Below are 20,049 nucleotides of genomic sequence, written 5' to 3' on the forward strand. Positions count from 1 at the left end.
TGCCAAGTTCATCCATGGCATCTGGGACTGGGAATCCTCAGCTCCAAGTAGAGCCACTCCCACATAGCTGTACTGAAGCACAGGCTCATTTCAGATGCAGCAAAAAGGCAAGTGAAATAAATGTATTATCTCATTTAAAATGCATACAGTCCCAGGAAGCAGGATAGATTGGAGGTGTCACTGAACAGTGCATAGTAAATAAATCATATTTGCAATGCAAGACACTCCAGCCAGCCAAAGCCTGAGGTCCTCAGGGGCATAGAAACTGAGGGCCTGGACATTTGCAGGACTACAGAGCTCCAATCTTTAGGCAGCATTTTCCACCATGAAATCACAATTAAAGGCAGGAATCCCATCTGTGTTCAGGAGGCAGAGCTGTCTGCAAACCCACCAGAGCTGTGGCACACACCTCACTGCTATTCAAAATAATGAGCAAATGGCTCCTTGCTGTAACACCCCAGGCTTTCCCAGCACATGTGCACAGTAAATTTTCCTCCAACCCGCCAGGATATGCAAATCCTGTGCTCTGAAAATGAGCTGGCTGCTGCTTAATCAGTACTCTCCATTTATTTATGTCCACCTGTCTGCTGGGAATCCAGGTCCCAACAGGAATCAGCTTCACACAAGAGATGGAGACACTCTGTCTGCCTTGGCTGTCATTTCCTTTGGATGTTTTCCTATAGGAAGCAGGAACTTCCAGGTGTCTCACTGAGCCACATCAATGCTCCTGCTTTACACACTAGAACATATTGCAGTGTATAAAGGTATTAAGTGCCTATTCTGTGCCCAAGACTTATTGTCCTTGAATTCAAGCAGGACCCTGAGAACACAATAAACAGGAAGGAGTGAGGCACTTAAGAGTAGTACACTTATTTTCATAGAGATAAGCAAGCAAGCAAACACAAAGCAGAAGGGCACCAGGGAAGAGATGGAATCTCTCCCTCTGGAATGATGCAGGTCCTGGTTTTACAGGGCCCTGGATAACCTAATCTAAAGCCCTGCTTTCAACAGAAGGCTGGATTGTCTCCAGACTGTCCCTTCCAATCTCAAATTATCTACTATGTAGTAACTTTACTAAATGCTGGTACAAGATGCTAGAAGACTCAGAATTAAAATATATGCCTCTAAAAATAGTTTTATTGCTAATGCACTTTGAAAAAAAAGCCTTTAATCTCAGCTGACTATTACATGCCAGCCATTCCCATCAGTGCTCTGTGGGGGTCTCTGCATTTTGTCATTTAAGCACCATGTGAGCCACACACACAGTGCTGGACCTGGACTTGTACAGAGGCTGAGGAAGGTCTGAGTTTTACCATTCCTAACTATCCAGACAGAACAATGTGTGGGAACCCTGGCTGCTGAGAATTTTAGACTTTCTGTGCTGCCAGGCAGGAGAACACTGCTTTTGACCTGAGGCTGTGGAGAAGCTTCCAAAACGGAATGGCAGAACTGGGATTGTGGGTGTGGAGTTTGAATAGAAGTGTGTGATATCACAGAGTGGAAAACTTAGAGTTTGTCATAGACACATTTTATGAGAAATCCTTTCCTTAGGATTTTTCCTCCTGAGCAGCTGAGAGGCCTCAGGAACAAAATGTAACCAATGGTTATCTGCTGCTGTGGAATGCAACAGGTGCATCTGGGATTGGGCTCATGTGGTTGTTTCTAATTAATGGCCAATCACAGCCCAGCTGGCTCGGACTCTCTGTCCCAGACACAAACCTTTGTTATCATTCCTTCTTTTGCTATTCTTAGCCAGCCTTCTGATGAAATCCTTTCTTCTATTCCTTTAGTATAGTTTTAATATAACATATATCATAAAATAATAAATCAGCCTTCTGAAACATGGAGTCAACACTCTCATCTCTTCCCTCATCCTAAGACCCCTGTGAACACCATCACAAGTGTTTAAGGTTTTAGAATATAGCAACATATATAAGGCAAGATGGAGCCTTTAGGATGGAGGCTGCTCCTTGCTCTCCACCTTCTTCTCCATAGATTTGGGTGGTTTTGTGTAATTGGATAAAAAAGTCCCCATTGCAGGCACGGGTGGTTGGTTATTGGGTTAAAAGTGAAAATAATTTAGGTGTCATTTCTTCATTGGATGGTTTACCCTTAAAAGACCTTGTAGAGAAAGATAGTGACTGCCATTTGTAGCTTGTTAGTAGAATGCTGTAGAACTCAGGACTTGTAAGAGTGTAACATAGAAATAAAAAACAATAACATTTGAGTCTGAGCACAAAATATCATCTTGAGTTCCTTCAATCCCAACCAAGACAGAAGCAGAGAAAAGAAGCCAAGAACCAGCCAAGAATGTTCATGGAAAACTGTGCCAAAGTCTCCTAGGACCAAAGCCATTCCTTGCTAGGTTCCCCTCCTCAGCCCAAGTGCTGCCCTTGTAGCTGCACAGGGCTGAATTGAGTTAGGAGCAAACTGCACAGACTGTCTGGAGTGGAATGAAATCAGCTGCTACACTCAGTTTGTCGTGCCTTTAAATAATGCAACTAACTCAATTGTTGTAAAATTGACTCAAATGAGGCTCATTTTCAGAAAGAAAACACTGCAATATGGTAAGAAAGGCCAGTAAAAAAGAAGGGTAAAGACTAATCTATATGCTCCTAAAAGTCACAGATGGTGAAAATGAGAGTGTGGTAGGGTTTGTAAAATTCCTACTAAACCTTTTCACATTTGCTGAACTCATGTTCTTTGCAAATCTCTAAGAACTGACACAAAAGCAAGGAGACAAAAAATAAGAAACAAACAGTTATAAACAGAAGTGATGCTCCCTATGAGATGGCTCTCTCACACCTCATGTGTTGGAGTTCTGGATGCTGAGAATTTTAGATTTTTCTGTACTGACAGACTCTGATCCCCAGGAGAGCACTGCATTTGACCTGAAGCTGTAGAAAAAGATTCCAAAATTGATTGATAACACTGAGATTACAGGTGTGAAGTTTAATTAGAAGTGTGTAATATCACAGAGTAGAACACCTAAAGTTTGGAGTTTTAGAGTACAGCAGTATATATAAGGCAAGATAGAGGTTTTAGAGTGGTAGTTCTAGAGTTCAGCTCTAGGTAGTTCTAAAACTCTAGTTTTAGAGTGGTTGTTCTTCTTTACCTTCTTCTTCACCTTCTTCTTCCTTCTTCTTCATAGGTTTAGGTAATTTTTTATAAGTAGACAGAAAAGTCCCCATTGGGGACTTCAAGTGATTAGTTATTAGGTTAAAAGTGAAAATAATTTAAGTGTCATTTCTTAATTAGATAGTTTAACTTTAAAAACCTTATAACAAGAGACAATTAGCCATTTTGTACCTTATTACTAAAAGACTACAGCACTCCCTGCTGTGCTCACTGTGTGCTCACTCGTGTCAGCCAGCAGGCAGGTAAGGCTGGCAGGTAACTCAGCCTCTGGTGTCTGATGGGAATGGTGGGAATTCTGATCAGTGGGATCAATGTGCAGCACTGAGCTCTGCAAGGAGAAACCAGGCTGGGAGCCACACAGAACTGATGCTGCTGAGGAGAAGGGTTTCCCTGCAGAAGCAGGAATTGCTGCACTTGAGGAGAGGAGTGCCAGGGTCAGGATGGCAGAAGGATCCTGTGCAAACCCAGGGCAGCACAGGGAATATTCATTCCTGTGTCTGCTCTGGGCTGCCCTGACCCCCAGGGCAGCACTGACTCTGACCCTCATCCATGGAGAAAGTTTCCCAGACTTCAAGACAGACTGGAACCCACAAAAGTGTGCAATAGATTATAGAGAGCAGTGCAGGTGCATCACTGGGTGAGAAATTGAGGGTTTGGGGTTTTTAGTGTGTTGTGGATGGCAGCAGGATGGAGGCACAGGGTGTTGTCCTGGGTTTCTTCTTCATGCTTCTTCTTCCTTCTTCTCCATGGGTTTGGGTGGCATTTTGGAATTGGGCAGAAAAGTCTGCACTGGGGGCTCTGTGGGATCAGTTCTTGGGTTCAAAGGGAAAATAATCCAGGTGTCAGTTCTTAACTGGACAGTTTAGTCTTAGGAGACCTTGTACCAAGAGATTGTTGGGCATTTTGTGCCTTCTAATGAAAAGCTGCAGAACTCACAGCAGTGAGACTGTTTGACTGATAAGGAATAATAAACACCTGAGTCCCAACATGAAACTGCTGTCTGGAGTGCCTTCAGTGCAGACCCAGAGGAACCCACAGCTGGGACCATCACAACTGGGACCCCAGCAGGCTCCCAGCTCTGCCATGGGGCAGAGGGCACCTCCCTGCGCCTGGGGAGCCCAGCCCAGCCCCGCTCAGCACCCACAGCTCTGAGATGCCCCAGCTTTGGGGAACAGGCTGCAGTGAAGCTCCAGGAGCATTTCAGAGCTGCATCCTGCTTTGGGTAAAAGAGCAGCAGCAGCAGTGTCTGTGTCTGACTGGTGCTTTTTGATTTTACTAATTAGGTTGATCCTACACACATCTTGCTTTTTTGATTCCAACTTGGCAGAGGAGCTTGTAAAGAGATGAGGAAAATGAGAGTCTGATAAGCTAGGATCAGTTCTGGGTTTGGTGAACTCCCAGCCTGGCTCAGGGCTGTGTGAGATGTAAGATACCCAAACCTTTACAAGTACTATGCACACCACCAAACCAGTGCCAGAGTGTCAGAAGCAAAACCAACCTGGTTTAAGACTGAATTTCTTTGAAGTGACAAAAAATACTGTTTCACAGCAGTGGTTCTGCCTGAAACAAGAAGATTGTTTCCTTAAGTCCCCCTGTTCACTAATTACTTGTGCATGTTTTCCTAAGTAGAAGAGAAAAGCTCTTGCTGGCATGGCCTCTCCCCAGCATTCAGCCTTGCTCTCTAAATTCCAAACTGTAAGGCAATAGACACTGACAGAAGAGCAGCAAGAACTCCTCTGCCTTGCTCATGGTCCTGCTCTCTCCTTCAGAGACTCCACTGGGAAGTTTGGACAACCTCACCTCACCTCACCTCACAGCCACCATCAGCTCCTCTGCTCTCCAAGGAGGACATGACTGCTCACATGGCACCAAACATCCACAGGTTTCAACTCCCCACACTGAGGACACAGATTCAGAGGGTGCTTGCCTGGCCAGACAGGTAAGAACCATCTCCCACAAAGCTGCCACAGCTCAGTAACCCAAATCTGAGGGCTGCAGGTGCTGTCCAGGCCCTGCTCCCCAGCTGGTGCAGGGAGCTCCTGGGGCTGGCACTGGGCAGCCAAACCAGGCTCACAGGGACACCTGAGCTGGCTTCCAGCCCAGGTCTGATTCATCAAGCTGTGCTGCAACACAACCCAAATTACTGCTAGAAGCACGTGGTTTGCTGTAGCTGGGAAGTTGGTGCAATGTATTTGCAGGGGTCAGGCCATAGAGTGCACCAGCACTGCCTCTGAGTTTGGTATCAAAGCCTCAGGAAGTCATCAAGGATATTGGAACAGAAATTGTGCTAAATTAAGAAAGAAGAGGGTGAGAAACTGAATACCAAGACTGCAGGAACTGGAGAAGACTGTGAAGCACCTGCACTGTGACCAGTCACATACTGTGAGAAATGCAGGCAGAAAATGAGGGAACAAGACCAAGGCACCAATCAAGAAGTGTGCACTTGGTAGTTTGTAGAATCTATAAATATGTGTGTAATGGAAACAATAAATGGCTTCTGCTTGCTCACACTTGTCAGTTGTTCAGGAGTCCTGGATCAAATCTTATCATGGCTGGATTGAGAATCTAAGGTTCTGTTTTGTGTGGTGGTAGAAATAGGGGGGGAATGGTTTTGGAAGGTTTTCATTCTGAGTTCTGTCTGTCCCTTTTTTCCATATTGTAAGTGAATAAAGTTCTTTCCTTTATTCCTAAGCTGGAGCCTGCTTTGCTCTATTTCTGGTCACATCTCACAGCAGCCACAGGGGAGAATATATTTTATATATGGGGGCACTGGCATTGCACCAGCATCAAACCAGGACATTTTCCCACAGGAAGAGGCTGAATCCTTCAGCAGATGAATCCACTCACCACCAGCAGTGCAGCTCCACTTGAGCTCCACAGAACAAGGCTGGGTTTGATGGCCTTGGTCCTTCTCTCCTCTCCTGCTTTTTCTGCCTGCCTGCTCCCTTCAGCAGCAGAACAGAAAGAGAGGAAAATGACCTTGCTCTGCTTTTGGACAATGATCAATCAATTGTTTAAAGACCTTTACTCTACCCTAAAGAAAACAATGATAAACCCATAAAGCTCTGCTTTCTTTTCCTATTATGCTAAACTTACCACCTCCAAAAATAAGCACATTATTGTATCTCAGGAATTAGATCAAAAGTAAATACCATGATCTCACTTCTAATGGTAATTACTTAAACAATGCATGTAACTCAGAATTAGAGTGATCAGAAAAATATAGGTAAAAGAAGAAAATAATTATGAATTTGTGATTTCAGTGAATTAATTCAATGATGACTGCTGCCTTTTGTCTATAAAAAAATCAATTCCCATCAGAAGAACCAGGCCAGCCCCCGAGTCCCCTCCCCTGTGAGACCCCAGAAAGGGAAGTGCAGTGACAGCTCCTGGCCTTGGTGCTCTCTGCAGCCCTGGAGCTCCCAGCCTGCCCTGGCCAGCTCACAGCACATCCCCCCTCCACCCTCTCCTCAGCAATTCCACCAGAGCATCCCAAACACCTCCCAGGGCTCAGGTTTCCCTCAGCAGCTGCAGGGGCTGGGCACCCACCCCAAGGGACAGACCCCATATCTGTGTTTTCTCAGGGTAAGACTCTCCCAGCTTTGTTTTTGTGTGTGAACTGCTTTGGCTCAGCTCTAGATGGGAACAGTAGCTCTGCCCTCCTCTCCCCCACTTGGCTCAAGTCACTTCTGAGATTCAAGATGTGATCTTGATTTATTAAGACTAATTTCCCACAATGAGCAAAACAAAACACATACAATGGTCCATCTGGGCAAATAATTTCTGAGAAGGCTTGCAAGACAAATAGCACAGCACACTCTGAGACACAACACATGAATAATAAAAGGGCCATTTTAGCATTATATATTTGCTGGCATATAATAAGATATGCTGGATTTACACTGAGGTTTAGATTTGTCTTGTTTTAAAATGCTAAATTCTACTTTAGTGGAGCCAGTATTTCACATTACTGTTCCTACTGAAATCCTGATGCTGGTTCTAGTACTAAAAGGTAATTTCTCAATTCTAATTAAAATTATTTAATTCTATCTCAAGTCACTATGTTTAACGAAACCAAACAAATAACCTGCAGCCCTCAGACCAGCAGAAGTTCACTGATTTCAGCCAGGGATGGTATGTATCTCAATTAGCACCAAATTACAATTCTAACATATGCTGCCCATAAAACAATGTTCAGTGTCGTTTTTTCAGTGCACTGGAAAGAGCTCTCATGTTCTGATTCATGGACAAACCTCTGGCTTTGACAGGACTTTCAGTGCCACAACAGAACAAGGTTAGAGCTTCCAAACCACCTTTCTTTTCAAAATCCAGGAGGATTGGAGAGAAGAAAACCACTGCCCACAGCCTGGAGCTGCCCAGCCCTCCAGAGGAGCAGCCCAGTGACAAATCACTGTCAGCTGCTCTGCTTTTACATCTACATAGATAAATAGATGTATACCTATTTCCTAAGAAATAGAAAACCATACAGAAGAGAGCACACTGAGGAAGATCATTCTCAGTCTTTGAGTAAACTGGATTATTTCAAGCATTGGGATGAATTGTTTCATTGCATATGGATTGTGAAAAAGATCATAACTTATCTCAGAGCTGAACATTCAGCATCCATATCTGGAAGCAAAGACATATTTAACTTAGCAGGGGAGAAGAAAAACTGCCCATGAATTCAATAAGGCCAAACATATTGAAAAAAAAAAACAGGATGAGAAACAAACTTTGTATAATTGCTGAAGTAATCTAAGATGATAGTTTATTTGACTATAAGGGTGAACAATTTTTATACAGCAGGGCAGGAAATAAAAAACCAAAACAATACAGTTCATTTGGTCTTTCCTGGTCTTCACAAGATCCTAAACATAATTGTTTCAGGTTTCATTAATTGTGTCTTTATTTTCCTCTAGTATGTGCATGTCTTGGTGCTATTCATTAATCAGCCAATAAATGTGGTATTAATTCAATTATCCCTGCTGTTTGCTTTGGGAGACAAAGGTGCTGAGGACTGTTAATGCCTTCCCAGTGAGGTGAATTCAGGAAGGACCAGCACAGCTGCAGAGCTGCTTCCTTCAGTGAAAAATTGCCTTTCACCTGACTGCAGCCAAGATCCACCTCTGAGGCTGCTCTGGCCCTGAGTCTGGCGCAGCTGCCCTGGAGAAGTGACCCCTCTGTGTGTCCTGAGCAGCTGTCACTGCTGGGAGGGGAAAATGCCATTTCTGTGCCAGTGACAGCTCTGGGCAGGGGTGTGGGGGACCAGAGGTGGTACCTGTTCACAGCCTGTGGGGGCTTTGAAATGCCAGGGGACAGAGGCAGGAAAGCATCAATCTTCCTCAGGTGATGCCTTTCCTTCCATGGATGAAACCAAGAACAGAAAATTCTGAATCCTAGTCCAAGTCAGCTACAACTTTGGCTAAATATCAAACCAACTTGTCTCCACTCATATCTCATATAAAAACTCTACGAGGTAATAAATTTTATAGATGTCTAAAAAAATACACACTTTTAAATTAAGTACTACTTAAATGATTTATTGTATTATTCCCTATTGTATAACTCAACTAAATTCAGTTTCAAGATTAAATTATGGCTAGCTCATGTTATTGGAATGAAACATCTCAGTGCTGTTGCTTTGAACTCTGCTCTAACAGAATCCTCTGTATAGAAGTCTGAAAGGAATTAAGTTCCATGCATTTCTTAGTTCAGCTGGCAGATCCATGAGACTTTGGCAGAGAGAAAAAAATAAAATACATGGGTCCACATTCAGCAAGATTTGCTTTGACATTACTCTCATTTTCTGCACTAGGTTATTGCACTGCCTTGAACTCCAGCCATGCCCTGAGCATTCATCTCTGACAAGAGCAAAACACAAAACTGATTCACAAAACCTGTCAGGAGCAGATTGAGGCTGACAAAAACCAAATAAGTCAAACCTGTATAATGCTTATTATACAATATCCCTTGAGAATGTTGATACCTCCCTGCTAGTGAAGGTACAGTCACAGCTTTTTCACTTTTCCCAGCATTCTCATTTCTGCTCAGGGCAATTGATCCTTGAGCATTTTTAACCTTGGCCTGAGAACCAGTTTAGTTTGAACTATGAAAAGCATCAGGCTGAAGAAAGCATTGAAACATTTAAGTGTGATTCTGTGGCAAGAAGCAGCACTCAAAAAAGATGCAATGGGGGATTATTGTGTTTAACATCAATTGTGGTTCACACCTGCTCTATTCACAAAAAAGAGGGAGGAAAAGATGTTATTTCTGCTGCTTTTTTTTCCCCATCAACCTGGGACTTCACTTGATCTGTTTTTGCATTACTAGAAGTTACTGTAAATTGTAGCTCAGTAATTCTATTGATATGTGAATCAGCCACTAACAATAAACCCTTCAACCACCTTATCTGTCAGGGATGCAAATAACAGTAATTGTTGAATAATGTTCCCTAAATTTCACTTTACTTCCACTTTGCCAAGTGGATATAAAATAGCCTGCTATTTGCATAATCATTTTAGGAAAAAAAAACAACAACGATGTGCTGAGGATTTAAGTCCCAGATGAAAAAAAAAAAAAAAAAATGAGGAGCTGCTATAATCTCCACCAAAGTGGCATTTCAGCCTAAATGACAGCAGGAATGGAAGATGCCTTGCATACAGATTATTTGGAACATGCTGGAGCTGGGATGCACCAACTAAAACAGGAGCAGGACAAGAGATTTAGGGTCAATGGAGTTATTGGATCTTTTACCTTTGTGGACATGACATGGAGCTCACAAAGGAAGAGCAAAGGGTGGGATTTCAATGAGGGAATTTTTGGCTGCTCCTGCCTGGCCAGAGCCATTCCTGCTGGCCTGACAGAGGCTGCTCAAGGAGGAGGAGGAGGAGTGGAAGAAGAGGGAGGAAGAGAAACCATCACAGACAGCAGCGAAGAGATTTGCTCCAGAAATCCTTAGGAACTGCTGAGCTAAGGCAAATCTTTTAGGAAAATTAATGTTGATTTGAACATAGCTCTCCCCAGCCTCAGCAAACTGATCCAGAGCAGGTTATTCTGATTTCAAACACTCTGAAAACCAGAGAGAAAGTGCAATCCAGCAGGTCCAGGCTCCCTGAGGGACAGACCCAGCACGTTTCCTTGAGACAGAAATGTTATTCCTTTAAAAATCTCATCACAGCCTTCTCTTACCCAGGGATATGCTTTCCTCTGGGTAGCTCAGCAATATTATTGAAGGGGTAGGAGGTTGCTGGGGCCCAGGCACACAAATCACCTCTGATGCACACTGGGCATGGCTTTGCCTTCTGCCCCAGGCTTCCTGCCCCTCTGGGACTGCTTCTGTGTGCCAGCACTGCTCCCAACATTGCTGCAAATGTTTCAAAGGTACACACACAACACCTTGTTTGACCAGTGTTTACATTTCACCCTACATATCACCAAAAAAAAATTAAAAATATATTCTTATGAAAAAATTCAATTTGTCCATAAAATTAGGAATAGAATTCTGTATAACTCTGCGGTCTACACACACTATTGATGTCACTTTAAACTCCTGATTTAATTGGCTTTTTACTGTCAGTTTTTATTTGTACAATAATATCACAACTGAAACAAAAATCCAAGAAGTAGAAAACAGCTACATGTGTTTGATGTTGTATGTGAAAGCCTCAGATATTTAGCAACTTCTTTGATGCTTTGATCTCCAAAGAAATCTTACTAAAATTATGATCAAAGGATTTTATATTATTCTAAGTACTTAAGAACAAACCATCTTAGGGCAATAATCAGTATTCTGTTTAATCCTTCACCCTTGGAATCCATTCTTGCTAAGCACCTCAATCTGATGGGAGTTACATTCACTTAAAGAAGATATTCTCCTGAAACTGTTACAAGTACCAAAAAGCAACACTTCCAACTTACAGACAGAGCCAAGAGCTGGATTTTTATTCTTCTGGCTAAAAAGTGCTTTCTGAGACTGTTTTTAAAATGTATGTAATTTAAGAAAATTGGTATGCAGCTCAGACCAGGCAGATTTTTATTTTTCTACAGCAGACAAAGAAATAGAATTTCCAATACACAACTACTTTTGATTTAATCTATTTCTAACTATTTCCTATTGTCAGTGTTTATAGAGCACTATTACACAGATGGATATATCTAATATTTATAAAGTAAATTAACACCCTACTTTAGAACATGCAAAGACAGATAAATAATGAATTATCCTTTTCATCAATCTGACCACATAAGGCCTATTTCAGTGCAATATTAAGCACTGCAGCAGACTGGTTGTAATCCCCCACGGTGAGTTAAATCAAATACAAAGCATCCCTAAACTGCAGCCTTCAGAACAGGAGAATATTAGAGACCAGCAAGGTTTAACAAAACCACTAATTACAGCTTAGATTATGGATTTATAGATTTGCTTGATGACAGGTAAGGAGGTAATGGGCATTTTTTTAGGTGCAAGTAGAGAAATTCCTGACTCCCAGTCACAGCCTTAACAACCTTCCAGATCCTCTCTGAGCAACTCCTCCCAGTTCTACCTGTGCAGATTATTCTGCCTCCTCTCCTGCACACCCACCCACCAGGGTGTTCCCCACTCTTTCTATCCCCACCCTCTTTAATGGTGGAAGGTGATGAGCAGACTGATGTGCACACAGCTCTGCTGAGAGCATCCCTGCAGGCTGGCAGCAGAACATGCCTGCTCTAAATGAAAATCAATCCTGCTAAATCAATCCAGAGCTGCTCAGGCACAGGGACCACCCTGAGCTCCGGGGATGGCAGCAGCACCAGCAGTGCCACAGCTGTGGCTACTGACAACTGCTCAGACAGGAGAGTCAGATCAACACCCCAGGCACTGCTCTGGGAAGCTTTGGGAAATCCAGAGTGTCACACACATATTTCATGGAAAATCCTTTTGCTAGCATCTTTCCTCCTGAGAAGCTGAGAGGGCTCAGAAACGAAATGTACCCAATGGTTATCTGCTGCTGTGGAATGCAACAGGTGCAGCTGGGATTGGGCTCATGGGGTTGTTTCTAATTAATGGCCAGTCACAGTCAGCTGGCTTGGACTCTCTGGTCAGTCACAAAATTTCATTCCATTCCATTCTATTCCTTCCTAGCCTTCTGATGAAATCCTTTCTTCTATTTTTTTAGTAGAGTTTTAATATATAATTTTCTTTTAATATAATATCTATCATAAAATAATAAATCAGCCTTCTGAAACATGGAGTCAAGATTCTCATCTCTTCCCTCGTCCTGGGACCCCTGTGAACACCACTACAGCAGAGAAGGAATTAAACCAATTCTTAATCTTTGCAGCTGGTGTTGTTTTCTCCTAAGAATGTTTAATGAGGGTGGTGTGTCTAATGAGCCACTGGTGTGAGGGATATTGACTGAGGACCAACCAGGTCCCCCTGTATCATAACTGTCTATTAAAGTGTGTGGCTTTTAATAAACTCAGCTTTTTCCACCATGAAGAAAATGGAGTCCTGTCACTGTGGTATTTTCTGAAAAATCCCTTTGCCAGGATTTCTTCTCCTGGGAAGCTGAGAAGCCTCAGAGAAAAACGTAAATAATAATTATCTGATTCTCCTGTGTTTGCTGCTTTGGAATGTGGCCTGGACATTGTTTACCAACAGGTGAATGTAATGCTTGATTGGTTCCATGTGAATTGTTTTTAATTAATGACCAATCACCATCAGCTGTGTTGGACTTTGAGGGGTCAGTCACAGGTTTTTATTATTCATTCTTGTTAAACCTTCTGTAAGTATCCTTCTCTTTCTTTAGTATAGTTTTAGTATAGCATTCTATAATATAATGTATTATAAAATAACAAATCAGTCTACTGAGAATATGGAGTCAGATTCCTCATCTCCTGACCTTGTCCTGGGGACCTTGCAAACCCCACAGAGTCCCATGTGATTTATTCCAATGCCACTGTGGGACCCACAGAGATGGCAGAGGCAGGCACAGCTTAACCATATCTCTGACAAACCCAAAGGTTACCTGTCCTTTTGGGTAGAAGAAGGCCTGTGAAGGAAATGTTTTTCTAGGGGCAAGGTGAATTCATCTTGGAGCACCCTGTGTCCTGACTTCAGCATTTCCAGTATGGTTGTCACACCCTCACAGGCTCATTTTGGGTTTGATCTGTTGGTATCTACACCCCTGAGTGTGGGAAATGGATTTGTAGAGAATTTTCAAAGCCTGACAGCAGGCTCACATAGTGTGTATCTGTATGCAAACCTTGAGGTAAGAAATGCTGATTTAGAAATGCCATGGAATAGGACAGACACTATTGACAGAGAAATGGAACTCGAAGTAATTTTCAAAGGATGGCCTTGTAAATAAGACTGGATACTTTAGAGAAACAGAACTATGAAAGAAGCATTGTAGTAGGATCCACAAAGAGTAATTTTAGATGATTAAGACATTTACAGCATGGTGTGGCAAAAGCTGATAGTCCAAGAAACACTTATAATGTAATTAGGAAACAGCTGGCTTCTGATAGTGATGGTGTGAATGATAACAACTGTATTGTCTCACCCTTCACATGAGACTGAAAATGGAATAAGAGTGTATAAAACCCCTCTGGGTCAGAAAGGGGCTCAATCCCCCCCGAGGAGCAGGGAGCTGCACGAGCAGAGGGCAGTGCCCAGGGCAGGAGTGCCCAGCAGGAGCAGCTGCAGCCCAGGCCCCAGGGGAACTGCAGCAGGAGCTCCCCTGCTCCTGGGGCAGCAATTTCCAGGCAATTCTGCCTCCCTGGAGCTCACAGCCCAGCTGGGACCATGGCATCTGCAGCTGCCTTTAGCCAAACCCACACCACAGCCACCGCAGGCCTGCAGTCCTGGAAGGTGCAATATGATGATGGAATATCAATATGAATCTCCACCTGGAGATTTTATCTTCAGCTCCATAAGAAAATGCTTTTATCTTGGAAAAATAACTTACTTGATTAAAGTGCTGAAGTTTATCAATTAAATTTTTGATGAGTGGGTCCAATCCTCTGACTTTCAGCTCTGGATTATTAATTTGTGCTTTCAGTCCATTGGAAACAACTCTGCTGGTGTAACTGAAAAACAGAAGAAATAACAGATCAGTGAGTGGAACCACATCCATCAGAATCAAGAATCATATTACAGGGGACTTACAAAAAAGAAAATGCTTTGCAGATGGGAATGAAATTTATTATAAATATTTATGTTTTAAAATACACCAACCAGAATAAAAGTCCCAGTTTCTTGCAGTATCATTTACCACTTTAAACTATTCAAGTCATGAACCAACAGCAATTTCATAAACCATGGAGAGGTTTGTTTCATTCATAATTTAATATTTGAACCTTTGTAACTAACATTCTCAAGTTTTTCCATGCAGCAGTCAAAGCTGATAGCTTCCAAAAATTCACTCTTAGGTTATTGCAGAAACTTGGGGCATTTAAGACAGAAATGATGTTTTATCAGATTGAAACAAATTCCAATGAAAGGGGGATGGGATTTGAAAAAGATTGATAATCAAAGTGTGAATTGGAGTGCTCTAGCCAGAGCAGTGGGGACACGGGGGACAAACTCTCTGGGGGACACTGCACAGCAGCAGCTGCTGCTCCCCAGAGCTCCAGGGAGCCTCACCTGTGCTGGCCCTCCCCAGGCATGGGCCACACACAGCAATTCCCTCTGTCAAATCCTGCTTTCCTGAGCAACAGCAGCTGCTCTCAACCATTTCTCTCACTGGCTGGTGACTGAACAGCTCCTGCCAGTTTTGTATTTGTGGGGTACAGGGAGGAATGATGAATCTGACTCCATGTTCTCAGAAGGCTCATTTATCACTTTATTATACTATATTATATTAAAGAATACTAAACTATACTAATGAATACAGCAAGGACACTTACTGAATGCTAAAAAGATAAGAATGAAAACTGGTGACTCTCGCCAGAGTCCCAACACAGCTTGGCCCTGATTGGCCAAAGAGTGAAAACAACTCCCAGCAGAATGCAATGGAACAATCACCTGTGGGTAACCAATCTCCAAACACATTCCACATGAGCACAACACAGGAGAAGCAAATGAGATCAGAATTGTTTTCCTTTTCTCTGAGGCTTCTCAGCTTCCCAGGAGAAAATCCTGGGCAAAGGGATTTTATCAGAGAATGTGAATGTGACATGCCAGTCCTTTCTGGGAACACCCCACAAAGGTATTTCCAAATCCTGCTTGGGCTGGGGCTCTACCAGGGTACCCTCATGGGGAAAATTTGGGGCAGAACACACTGTAGGACACTGCTGCTAAAGGTGTGGCATAGAAAAAAGAAATAGCTGAGAGTGGCCTACTTTTCAGACCATTTTGGTCTCTACTGCTCTGTCTGTACCCCTGCTGAGGAGCTGAATCCATCAGTGTTTGCTGAGCCCAGAGCTGCCTGCAAGTATCCAGACTCCTTCAGATTTTCTCCAGCATTTATCTGGGTACAATGTGAGTTCCACAGAGTTACAGAGCAGCCTTTTTTGGAGAGTTATGGTTTTTAGGGTTGCATGAACCCCTGAGTGCAGCACTCACTTGTAACAAAGGGCAGCAGGGATGTTTAGCATGAGCAGCTTTGAACTGGACAAGTGCTCACAAACCAAACTCTCCAGGCCCACACACACCGGGGAGGATCTCATTAAAGACTCAAATTGGCACCTCTGTGAGTGAGGGAGCCACTGGCTCTGCTGCTCTGCACTGAAATGTGCAGAGGAACATCCTGCTCCATCTTTCACTTTGACCATCCCACCACACCTGGAAATGCCAGATGTTCTATCAGGAATTCTTCACTGTGAAGCAATTTGTGCTGAAGCTCAGGACAGCACTTCTGAGTAGAAAACAGGGCCCAAATTCTATTGTAGAAAGGCAACAGGATGAACTGGGGAGAGACCTAGCTCTCTAGATACATTTGTCCCACCTTAGTTTCACTTAGAATGAGCAACAAATTTATGCAAAACTGCTGGAAGAACACAGTGTAGGACACTGCTGCTAAAGGTGTGGCTTAGAAAAAGAAATAACTGGGAGTGGTCTGCTTTTTCAGTAAACTCAATAAATGTCACTTCTCAGAAAAAAAAAAAGAAAAAAAAAAAGAAAAAATTTGTTTAGAACAGAGAATTGAAAAAAATCATGTTTTGCCTTAATAGCCAGATAGTGCTGAGTAGACAAATGATAAGGAAAATCTTTTGCACTGAGATGGTATTTTTTTGTTCACTGAACCTTTTAAAGACAATGTTCTATTTTTTCTTGGTAAGTAACTCATAGATGTGTAAACTAATCTGAAGGATAAACTTTCACAATGCAATGACACATCCAAAGTGATGGCAGGGCTCAGATCTTAGAAGCAGACCCAGCTGGACCTGTGTCCCCAGGAAGAACTCAGCTAAACTATTACTCTGAAGCCAAGGGTGGAAAAATCCACATCAATGCATTTGGACAATATTACAACCCTGCTGCATCTTACCTGCCTTTACCTTTATTCATAAATCTTATTATTTGCTGAATGCTCAAATGTTCATCGTGTAAAAACTCATGGTGACCCACTGTGGAAGTACAGGGACATGTGACACAGCTTCCTGAGATCATCTAGTTGTAAAACAGGAGAAATTTAATTTAATGGGTCAGCTCTTGTTCTCCACCAGTCTGTCTGGGTATTCCCTGTGTGTGCTGCTTTGTCTGATCAGAAACTCATCCACGGCAGCAAAATGCAAGGGTTTTCCTTTTCACTGCTCTTGACTGCTCTGCATTGACCCCCTGGTTAGAGCTGCTGGAATTTCTCTGGAAGCTTACAGCACTATAACCCAGGATAAAGAAACCTCTGGGTTGGCTGGGGTGTTTTTTGGGAAATGGCATTGTTTTTTCCCCCATGAATCACCAGGCTCCATTAACTGCCCCTAAGTGCAATTACAAACCTACAGCAGTGCATGGAGTTTGCACAAACATGGAGAGTACAGAGCCAGCAGCAGCATCAATGCCAGAGCCCTCAAAGGGACCAAAATGGGCAAAGCCAGGCTCAGGCAGCTCATACCTGCTGCTAAATCCTCCCTTCTACACATCATCACCAGCAGAACAGGGCACTTGGAGTGAGTGAGTGAGTTCACAGCCCATGGAGACAAAGGGGCTCTCCTATCCTATCATCCTATCCTATCATCCTATCCTATCCTATCCTATCCTATCCTATCCTATCCTATCCTATCCTATCCTATCCTATCCTATCCTATCCTATCCTATCCTGCTAAATCCTCCCTTCCACACACATCACCACCAGGAGAACAGGGCCACTGTGAGTGAGAGTGAGTGAGTGAGTGAGTGAGTGAGTGAGTGAGTGAGTGAGTGAGTTCACAGCTCATGGAGACAAAGAGGCTATCCTATCCTATCCTATCCTATCCTATCCTATCCTATCCTATCCTATCCTATCCTATCCTATCCTATCCTATCCTATCCTATCCTGCTAAATCCTCCCTTCCACACACATCCCCACCAGGAGAACAGGGCACTTGGAGTGAGTGAGTGAGTTCACAGCCCATGGAGACAAAGGGGCTCTCCTATCCTATCCTATCCTATCCTATCCTATCCTATCCTATCCTATCCTATCCTATCCTATCCTATCCTATCCTATCCTATCATCCTATCCTGCTAAATCCTCGCTTCCACACACATCACCACCAGGAGAACAGGGCCACTGTGAGTGAGTGAGTGAGTGAGTGAGTGAGTGAGTGAGTGAGTGAGTGAGTGAGTGAATTCACAGCCCATGGAGACAGAGGGGCTCTCCTATCCTTCAAATCCTGCTAAATCCTCCCTTCAAATCCTGCTCTCCTATCCTGCTAAACTCTCCCTTCCACACACATCAGGAAAACAGGACCACTTGGAGGGAGTGAGTTCACAGCCCATGGAGACAAAGGGGCTCTCCTATCCTTGAAGTTCCACCCATGATTAAGAACTCCCTCTTTAAAGCTCTGCAGATATGCATGCATTATGCAAAGATAATTTTGTTTTCCAGATTGTTCACAATTAGATTCATCACATAGCTTGACTAAATTCCACGTGTCAGAGACTGCATGGAATCTGTGTGAATCCTGCTTCAGCTCCTTCACCTCCCTGCTGCCACATCAGCAGTGGCCCAGCTCTGGTCTGGTGTAGCCCCACATTTCTCTTCACAGAGAAAAGCAAGGCACAATTCTTCCCAAGAATATTGCTGGGTTTCACATTCTCTGAACATCAGTGAAAGGAGAAACAGTTCTTATCATTTGCTGTGCCTGTGTTTGTGCCACAGCAGAATGCAATGTGGAGATTGTTCACCCACAGTGATGGTTTTGTTCCCTTGGCCTGTCAGGCCCAGGTGTGTGTGTGTGTGTGGGGACTGTTGGGTGACAGTCACCTGTACAGTTCTATGCAGTTGAGTGCTTGGCAGATTCAGTTTAGATGTAATGTAACATAGTGTAATATAGTATAGAATAATATAGCATAATAAAGTAATTAATTAGCCCTTTGATAAGATGCAGTCAGATGCATCATTCTCTCCCCTCGTTGGGGGCCCCTGCAAATACAAGAGTCTGCCCAAGTGGAAAAGCCCAGAAAAGCAACCAGAGTGGTGAAACAGATGGGATCTTCCCCATGAAGGGGGTAAAAAGCTGATGGAAAAGGAGGCAAAAGACTTGCAGGGCACAAAGGCAGCTCTTGGGTTTTCCCATAATAACCTGTGTTATCCCTTGTTGATCACAGTGGAATTGTTCAACCAGTACCAACAGAAATGATGAAAAAATGTGTGGCAGATGACAAAATATTTCTGCTTAGATGCTGCTGTCTTGGTGATGTATAGAGTGTAATTTATTTTCTAAAAATATGATTCCAAGCTGTGCTGTCCTGTGTGCTCTCCCTGGGAGATCCCTGCTGGAACAATCCCGAGCAAGCAGGAGATGGTGATTTGAGAGGAGATGGTGATTTGAGAGGAGATGGTGATTTCACAGGAGATGGTGATTTCAGAGGAGATGGTGATTTCAGAGATGGTGATTTCAGGGGAGATGGTGATTTCAGAGGAGAGGGTGATTTCAGAGATGGTGATTTCAGAGGAGATGGTGATTTCAGAGGAGATGGTGATTTCAGAGATGGTGATTTGAGAGAAGTTGGTGATTTCAGACAAGAGGGGCTCCAGCTCCTGAAGAGGAGCAGACAGGGCAGAGAACTGCAGGAGAACTGCACCCCCAGCAAGAAGGGAGCAATCCCCCAGCCCATCCCAGCCAAGAGCCAAAGCCTCACTGGGAACAGCCCTTTTGTCCATCTGACCCAAAGCACCACCCTGCAGAGCTTTCTACTACCTCTGTACCACCTTAAAATGCTTTGAAATAAACACTATACATTTCCTGAAATATAATCTGATTATTTTACTCCTTTGCACTATCTAAACCATTTTTTTTTGTTGACATCAGATCCTGAATTACTGGAAATGTACATTAAGTAAGATCAGGAATTGGCTTGCTTTATTTAATAACCTGCAATTTAACTGAAATATTGTAGTACAGAATTGTTAACTCTGGTTACAGCTCTAGTACTTTATTCCAACTAAACCCAGAAATGTCAGCAGGAATGTCCAGGAAAGCTGTATTAAAATATTGTCACTGGGGCACTCCTGAAAGTAACTGTTACACTGGAGCCCAGGGAACACTTGTGCAGACAGGATTTGCATCCAGGCCTCAAGCCTCAGGCCAATGTTATTCCATTGATTGATCAGGCTAAGTTATGATACTTAAAAAAAACCAAAAGCAAATCATAAACAAAACCCCAGCCTCCCAAACCCAGCTTTTCAGTATTTCACAAAAACAGTATCAATTTTTTTAGATCTTAGGTAAAGCACATCTCAAGTTTAAAAAAAGATAAAAAGTGAAATGCTGTTTACATAGCAGACT

General features: G+C 43.1%; 1 protein-coding gene across 2 annotated transcripts in view; it reads right to left on the bottom strand.

Moving 5' to 3' along the window:
* LOC136560524 (glypican-5-like) overlaps positions 1 to 20,049 on the bottom strand; it is a 378,454-nt gene that overhangs the window by 148,918 nt on the left and 209,487 nt on the right. For both annotated transcript variants that reach the window (XM_066556402.1, XM_066556401.1), the window contains one exon: positions 14,088 to 14,208. In XM_066556402.1, the coding sequence (XP_066412499.1) occupies positions 14,088 to 14,208 (121 nt within the window). The remainder of the gene's footprint in view (positions 1 to 14,087; positions 14,209 to 20,049) is intronic.

The sequence above is a fragment of the Molothrus aeneus genome, chromosome 10 (assembly GCF_037042795.1).
Source record: "Molothrus aeneus isolate 106 chromosome 10, BPBGC_Maene_1.0, whole genome shotgun sequence".
NCBI lineage: Eukaryota > Metazoa > Chordata > Aves > Passeriformes > Icteridae > Molothrus > Molothrus aeneus.